The following is an 8,456-nucleotide window of genomic DNA, read 5'->3' as shown; positions in this document are numbered from 1 at the left end:
GTGTCATCCACAAGGTACATAATGAAATCATCACTAAAGAATTTTATTGCACTTAGTTTCTTAATCCTCATTGCAGCCTCATTGTTATCCTCCTCATTAAGTAGCTCATGTGTTTGTTCAAAATACTCAAGTAGTGTAATAGGTTTAGGAATTATCTTTAAGGTTTTACTAGAAGTGGCTTAACTAGAATATAACCATGTTGACTATTTTCTCACACAGTAAAAGAATAAAATTGCAAAAGAAAGCTGCACCTGCGCAAGCAACTAGATCCGATTTAGCGAACTATTCACGTAGGTGACGTGCGTCCACGCCCTTCACCCCAGCCCCGGCGAGATAAGCGAGCGCATGTGTGTGTTCTGCTAATCCTCTCGTTCACATATGCTAAATGGGTGGATGAGATAATTTCTTTTAAGTTTGTCTCCCTCCACCTCTACTAGCAAAGTGGAACTAAAAAAACTACGGTCTCCTTTCATATTTGGACCTTTTAGATTTATTTAGAATTACACAAATATAATAGGAAAAGTCCATATATTCTAACATGTACAACCCGGACTACAAGTCTACAGGAGAGAATCAGAAAAGAGGGTTCACTTTTGTTCTCATTTTTTCCTTTAAAGAACAGTTTTGAAAGAGGAGTCACAATAATATAATCCTCGGCTCCTTTCCATCACTTTGAAATATGGGAGCCATAAAAACAGTCTATGGATGTCTCAACAAGCAAGTTAAAGATTAGAAGCTACACCTGAGTTCAGAGATCACTTCATCCTTCTATTTCTGCGACTTTCTCTTCAGTATACACAGTATTGTGACGCGTCATATTTTCAAATGTCACCATCTCATGGGTCATTACCCTGGCAGATACACAGGTGATGCCACAGGGTGTCACAGATACCAGTATAAGAATGCATATTCCGAGTTTCTACTGTCACTATGTCAAATGTTTATCATCGCTAGCTAATGCTTGTCCACTAGGAACGCATTCATTGAACTGCAATCAACTAGTAATTCAGAGTCAAGTCGCAGCACCAAGCCGCCACCTCAACTTCAATTGAAAACCTGATCTGAATCTTTAGAGGATAAATTAACTAGAGCGTAATGCATAATTAAAACTATCCCCGTACTTATTTGAGGAATTAAGCTTCACCACAACCTCCAGTCCCAATTCCCAATACAAAATCGCTAGCGGAACAAATTTGTAATTAATACTATAAGTTTTTTTAGATAATAATTAATACCGTATGTGATGAAACTAAAAATATAATGGTCGAGTTGTCACTAAATTTATGTACTTCTTGATATCTGAAGAAGTAAACCCTAGTTCAGAGTTAATGTGTTGAAGTTTGCTGTTCCCTCTTTAATCTGCGCATGTACCAGGACAAGGAGTTCGCCTTCCTGTTGGTACTGTGACTCGATTGGATCGATCGTTCACTGTAATGCTTATCTATTGGGATCGTATTCAGACTAAATTGTTATCCCTTGACTTATGCACTAAGTTCGAACTGGTTGAGCTGCACGATTACATTCATTGAACAGCAATCAACAGGCAATGCAAATAAAACTCACAGCACCAATGCAACTACAATTGAAAATATCATCTGAACCTTTGTCAGAGTCCAGGTTAATTTCCCCACAATGCAAACAAGCCATTATTGCCGATACATAATTGAATAACGGATGAGCCTATCATCTGATCTTTCGTAGACATCACCAAAATCCAATTTCGACACGAAACTGTGTGGATTACATTACAATTTCCTATTTGCTTGGATCTCCACTACCACTTTGAACTTGAGACAAAAAGCACTAAGAATTGGACGCATGCTGAGTGCAGCACTGCAGATCCATTACACTAGTGACTTCACCATTGCATAGCACAAAGCAGAGAAAAAGAGCTCCTTCCAATACGCCAATTGCCATCTTCCGAATGTGCAGAGCAATCTTAGTATAAGAAACTTTCTGACAGCAGGAGATCAGTGCATGCACAGCCGCCCACTATCGTTGCCAAATTGGCCTACCGAGGTAGTATATTCGCCGATCGATCACTTTAATCGCCTATAAAAACACTGCAAGAAACCATGGACTGTGCAAGCCCAAGCTAGTGTGGTGGGAGTTGCAAGCCCAAGATAGTGTGGTGAGACTAACTGAGTAAGACATGGACCACTCTTACTGCCGGTTGCTGCTTGTATGTTCAGTTCTTATTGTATGCCTCAGTAACCTGGGTGCAAGGTGTCAGCTAACCGACGATTTCTACGACAACACGTGCCCTCAGTTGTATAGCATTGTGCAGCAGCATGTGTTCGCCGCCATGAGAGCAGAGATGAGGATGGGCGCCTCCCTCCTAAGGCTTCACTTCCATGACTGCTTTGTCAATGTAACTGTCACTTCACTGACTTTCTACATCACTGAACTCTGAATCTGTGATACATGATCAGCACATGCAGTTATGTTACATTTATTGAAATGGTGTCAATTTAATGCATTCAGGGGTGTGATGGTTCAATCCTTTTGGACGGCGCCAATGGCGAGAAGTTTGCGCTCCCCAACAAGAACTCAGTCAGAGGGTTTGATGTCATCGATGCGATAAAGGCCGATCTCGAGAGAGTTTGCCCTGAGGTGGTGTCCTGCGCTGACATTGTAGCCCTTGCAGCGGGCTACGGAGTACTCTTTGTATGCTCCTTCTAGTCCTTAAAGTTCATTTTGTTGGACATATTAAGTTTTGTCAGACAGAGTACTAACACTGATACTGTTTCAGAGTGGAGGACCTTACTATGATGTTCTTCTGGGGAGAAGGGACGGGTTGGTGGCGAATCAGTCCGGAGCTAACAATGGCTTGCCTTCACCATTCGAACCTATCAACTCCATCATTCAGAAGTTCAACGCCGTTGGTCTGAACACGACCGATGTGGTGGTCTTATCAGGTACCAATAACATCATATGAGCTAGCGCGCATACATTTTTTCAGGGCTAGTACATGCAGCACTGTCTGTTTTGAAAGTTCACAGTTCACTCACAAACTGTCAGAAAAGATTTGATTAATTGTACAGTTCCTTGTGATCTTCTTGTAACATGACAAGGTTGGGCAGAACTCACATGATAAGAATCTGAAAATGAACAGGAGCCCACACGATCGGGCGAGCCCGGTGCGCGCTGTTTAGCAACCGTCTGTCCAACTTCTCGCGCACGAATTCAGTCGACCCGACGCTGGACGCCACCCTTGCCGTCAGCCTCCAGAGCCTCTGCGCCGGCGGGGGCGGTAACCAGACCACCGCACTCGACACCAGCTCCGCCGACGTGTTTGACAACCACTACTACCAGAACCTCCTTGTCGAGAAGGGACTCCTGTCCTCCGACCAGGGCCTCTTCTCCAGCCCCGACGGCGTCGCCAGCACCAAGGCGCTGGTGCAGACTTACAGCGACGACGGCGAGCAGTTCTTCTGCGATTTCGTCTCGTCCATGCTCAAGATGGGGAACATCAGCCCGCTCACGGGATCGGCCGGGCAGATTCGCAAGAACTGTAGGGTTGCTAACTGAGGAGTGATGGTCAGCTGGATTTTAAAGGTTCAGTCATGCCTGTGCTTGTTGTGTCTATTTCTTGTACCGTTGTCAGAAGGCACTTATGTATGTGTCAGGTTTATGCGTGTAACATCAAGTTGTTGCATTCTTGAAGTACAAGATGAAGTAATAATAATGGACGCGACTACGCCCCGCGCGTGCCAGATTTGACATCTCGCCCGCACACACCATTTTTTGCTAGCTGACGAACCCAGCAGCCTACGCTTTCATTTTTGGGGGAAAAATTTACCGCTTCGTGGGAAATACTATGATCCAACCCCACAACCAGAACGTGGCCTCACCTGTCCTCTTTCATTGACGCAAATTTCAGCGTCGCAGAGACAAAAACATGTCATTGTCTGCTAGGATTTTAACACTAGGTGATTCACCATTGTTGCCCTATGTTTGCACGGCAATTGCATCATCAAACAAGGGTAAACAAAAAGACCCAGCTCAGGTATGTACACAAATACAAGTTCATAGAAGAATTGATATCAATATGCAGCTTATCTGACTTTTGTTGGCGAGCAAACCAGCTTTGCAAAAAAATCCACATATACATACTGAACATGCTATTTCTACAAAGTATCACTACAACTCATGGTTCACTACAACTCGTGATTTCATCACCCATATTACCAGTGACAGTCTCCATATTGCCGTGTCGGCTAAGCACTTACACACTTCCGAGGTGTGCACCAGAAGATCACTATAAAACCTTTACAAAGCTCCTGCCGATCTGCAAGCACCCACTGAGGTTTCACCGCTAACAGACGATTACATCGCTGCAGAAGCCCCCTCTTGTGCCATTGAACCGTCCAATGGTGCTCGCAGAACCGGATGGGTGGCTAATTAATTGGCCAAGCCGTACCCATATAGGCCTCGTGGATGGTTGCGGTTTAGCTTGGTTACATGCTCCATAAATCGGTCCTTAGGATCCCACACAGGAACAAACACAAACCAGCTGTGTAGCACCACCTCAAACCAACCATCATATTAGGATTCCTATACCATGTTGCTACAAAAGATTACCACTCTCGATTTATGTTGCATAATCATTAGTCAAGTTTAACTCATAACCCACCCATAACAGCAACTAGCATATCTACCCTTTATCCAAGGACTCATTAATGGTGACAAGGAAGATGATACAAATACTAGTAAACCCTAGTTATCCAATTTAGACAAGCATGCAAGAAGGATAAATAACTAATATAAATATCCTAAAATAGGTGCAAGATGTTCAAGGACACTTGCCTGGCTGCTGCTCAGTTATCTTTGTAAACTCGGTTCTAGCATATCTTGAAGTCTTGCCGTTGTAACTCATCGACTCTCCAAAAACGCCATATTCTGCTCACAAGATCTACCGACAAAAGACAAAGCACAAAACAACTAAGAAACAATACACCAAACATAGACAACACATCATTAAAAACATTATGGTTGGATAGGGTACGGTTTTAGAAGAATTTGGGTGCAAGAACCCCTCAAATCAGAGTTCAGACGGAGGAGAACAAGTTTTCAGAAGATTAAATTAGGGTTGAAAGAAAAAGGAGATAGAATATTTCCAAAAAATATTCTTAACCAATTATTTGTCAAAGGAAAACTCTAACTATAGCGATGGCATGGCATTGGCAGGGAAAAGAGTGAAGGGCTCGGTGCATGCGACGATGATAAGGTGATGGATGACATGTTGGGAACTAGGGTTTTACTGAAAAGAATATCCGATTAGATTTGGTATGTGAGATCCTATACAATTTTATCAATATTATTTTAATATTTGAATTCATACCGTGTGCACAATGTCATGTGAGCTCTACATATCGAAGTCATCTGATATGCATCCAGCTATTAAAATAATACTACCTAGAATTATATAGTACTACGGGACCAAATAATTATTGGACAAGAACACTGATGGTTGGTTTGGAAACAGACCAAATTTAGTTGAATTTACAAAGTGGCATTAGAGTTTGGATGAAATTCGCTGAATTTGACACAAGAAGAATTTGTGTTTCCTGAACAAGATTTGAATAGCTAACTATAGATGTGGCATGAATATAAGAGATGGTAATTTGGATAAAAATTCGCTGAAAAGAATCTGAATAGGTGAAGTTGTATTTGTGTTGATTGAACTCAAACGAAATTAAAGCTACATTGCAGGGGCTAGCTTAAAAGAATTCTAAGCAATATTCAAAGGAAAGAGAGGGGACTTTCTAAGAAACTTCATGAGGTGGGAGGGCTGTTTTGTATACATAACAAATTGCAAGGGGTTATGCAGAAAACACCTTCTTCTACCTTCACATTGCATGCACTAATGCACGCACGCATGCTACTTGCTGCCATGGCTGCAGTGACGAGTTCCAGCCAGCGATGATTCAGCCAGCCGGCGAAGAGGACGGGGGCTCGGCGATGACCTCCTAGGCAAACTCTTCCGAAGGGCAGCATCGGATGGTGGGGCGCGCAACATGCAGCACGCAGTTGCTGTGTTCGGGATGGCAAGCTCCCGGTGTTACCGGCGATAGAGGACTTAGGGTGGCGAGGAGGGGTGCAGACGTGGTCGCCACTCGGGGTGAGCCCTAGCCGTGCTCGCCCTCGGCTATGATGCGCGGAGGCACATGCACCTGCGAGGAAAAACGGCAGTGACGCACGGGTGGTTCGTGAGGCCACGCACGGCTCCAGTTGTCAGGGGGACCACGGTGAAGCCGTAAGCGGGCGTGGCAATGGCGGGTCAAAGCAGGCGAGGGTGAGGAGGGACCTCGTTGGGTGGCTGCGGCAGCTGCAAGGGTGGTGGCCGGCGAAGAGGCTCGGTGGCGAGGTCGAAGCAGAGGAGCACGGGCAGGCTAGGAGAAGAAGGGGAATTGGGTGGTGAAGCCTGTGGACCAGCTGAAACTGAAGGAGGTCCATGGCTAGGGAATTGATCACACGGGCTCAGTTACCGTCATGAATTGATGCTTTGCTGCAATTGGAGGCCGACGGTTTCCATTTACGTGTTCAATTGGCATTCAAGCGCATTGATTTCGCACGGGATGGTGGGACTAGGATTTGGAAATGGTTCTAGCTCTGGTATGGAAGGCGATTGATGGGGAGAAAGAAGATTCGGCTGGCCATGAAGTGGGGAGGTGAAGAGTCCGGGGTTGCAAGATGAAACGAACAGGTGCAGGAAGATAAAACAGGTAGCTCGGTTTGAGGATGATATCGACACCGTATGAACTCCAAATTGGACGTTGTTTGACTCTATCTTGTAGTACTAAAAAATATCTACAACTTTTGTATTAATTGGAACTTCTGAAAATGCAATTTTGATTTCCAAAAATGCGTGACAATATAAACTGTTTGAATTCAGCCTTATCTGCGCAGTACTGATCTCAGGGGCAATAACTACTAGCTCCATTATCCAAATGCAGACTTCCAAAGATGAAAATCGAAGCTCTCGACAAGACCTACAACTTTGGTATTGTAAAGATATGCATTTGAGGCCGTCTTGAACACCAAAACTGCACGAGAAGATGAGACTGAGCGACGAGGAGTAAATGACAGCCAGAGTAATGGTCATTAGAGACAATTAAAGCATCGGTTATGACCTTGAATTAAGGGATATAAAGAGATAATTGATGAGGGAATTGAATGAGGACAACAATATGTTCAATTTTTGGCAATAAAATGACACGTGTTGAGAGCTCCAATGAGCCATCATGGAGTCGGAAAGGTGAATGGCGTTGTTCATGTCCTCCTCTCGATCTGGAGATAGAAGAAGGGACAAGGCAGCTTGGGTCATCTTTGGTATGGGAGAGAATTAGGGGGAAATAAAGATAAGGAACTTCAGAGCTTTGGAGAAATAGTGACAAGATATAAAATGAAAGAACTTGATATAGGGATTTTGGATAATATTGAGAAAAAGGAACAAGGATTTATCCAACCTTGAAATCCCTTAACCTATTCTAATATTTTATAAATACATTTTCCATCACACAAAACAAATTCTATTTAATCTCTAAAAAAATTGGAAAAGCTTTCAAATTTCAAGAAAATTGTTATTTTATTGTTTTAAAATGCTCACAACCCAAATCGGAATTTTGAGGTGTGACAAACTACCCCCCTAAAAAGAAATCTCGCCTCGAGATTTGGGTGGACTAGAGATTAGAAGGAAGAGCATGGGACCTTAAGGTTTGTCTTGCGATCAGCTACCCCCCTTAAAAAATTGTTTTCTAAGAAAACACCAAGCAATGTTTGCTAGTTCGTTTTATACAAGGCTGAGCTTTCACTCACTAAACAAAATGGCATCTAAGTGAGTGGTAAATCTTAACCATTAAGGAGAATATTCAGCATCGAACCTTCATCTTCAGTGACGAACCTTCATCTTCAGCAGCAGGGCTTCCAAACGTCCATTCTAACTAGGCTCACGTTCCTACAGTCGATATATAGCTCTGATACCACTTGTCACACCCGGTTTTTTAAAAGAATAACCAAGTGCATTCCACATGTATGCCAGGATCAGTTTCATCATACATGCGGTGACATTATCAGTGATATACAGTTCTATATTGAATAAAAATAACTTTATTAAAATAAATACCAGAGTTTACAAGACAGTAGCGGAAGAACACAAGAGGACTCCTAAGGATCTTCTAGGCACACCACAGGCAATCGACTGGAGGCAACGCGACCCGGAATGCTCCGTCTTCATATAGCCTTCAGCTTCCTTGATCTTGATGAGGTCTTATCTGACTGAGCAACATTTATTATTGGAAATAGCAAGTGTGAGAACATCTCGTACTCCGCAAGTGTGGAAAAATATGACATGAGGGTTTATGACAAGAAAAGGTTATACTGGTTTACTACACTAAGCAACCTTAACCTATAACCCTAAGAAACAGGTATCCTATCTAATAAGTGTGAAGACA

The 8,456-nt window shown here is 43.2% G+C and overlaps 1 protein-coding gene across 1 annotated transcript; it reads left to right on the top strand.

Annotated features, from left to right (window-relative positions):
* The first annotated feature begins 1,999 nt into the window (after positions 1–1,999).
* LOC133907578 (peroxidase N-like) lies at positions 2,000–3,725 on the top strand. The gene is made up of 4 exons (XM_062349645.1): positions 2,000–2,371; positions 2,485–2,667; positions 2,753–2,918; positions 3,116–3,725. Exons 1-4 carry the CDS (start codon positions 2,153–2,155, stop codon positions 3,529–3,531), a joined length of 984 nt encoding a protein of 327 aa, XP_062205629.1. The 5' UTR covers positions 2,000–2,152; the 3' UTR covers positions 3,532–3,725.
* The last annotated feature ends 4,731 nt before the right edge of the window (positions 3,726–8,456 follow it).

The sequence above is a fragment of the Phragmites australis genome, chromosome 24 (genome assembly GCF_958298935.1).
Source record: "Phragmites australis chromosome 24, lpPhrAust1.1, whole genome shotgun sequence".
NCBI classification, from domain to species: Eukaryota; Viridiplantae; Streptophyta; class Magnoliopsida; order Poales; family Poaceae; genus Phragmites; species Phragmites australis.
This window is presented reverse-complemented; position numbering and strand designations above follow the sequence as displayed.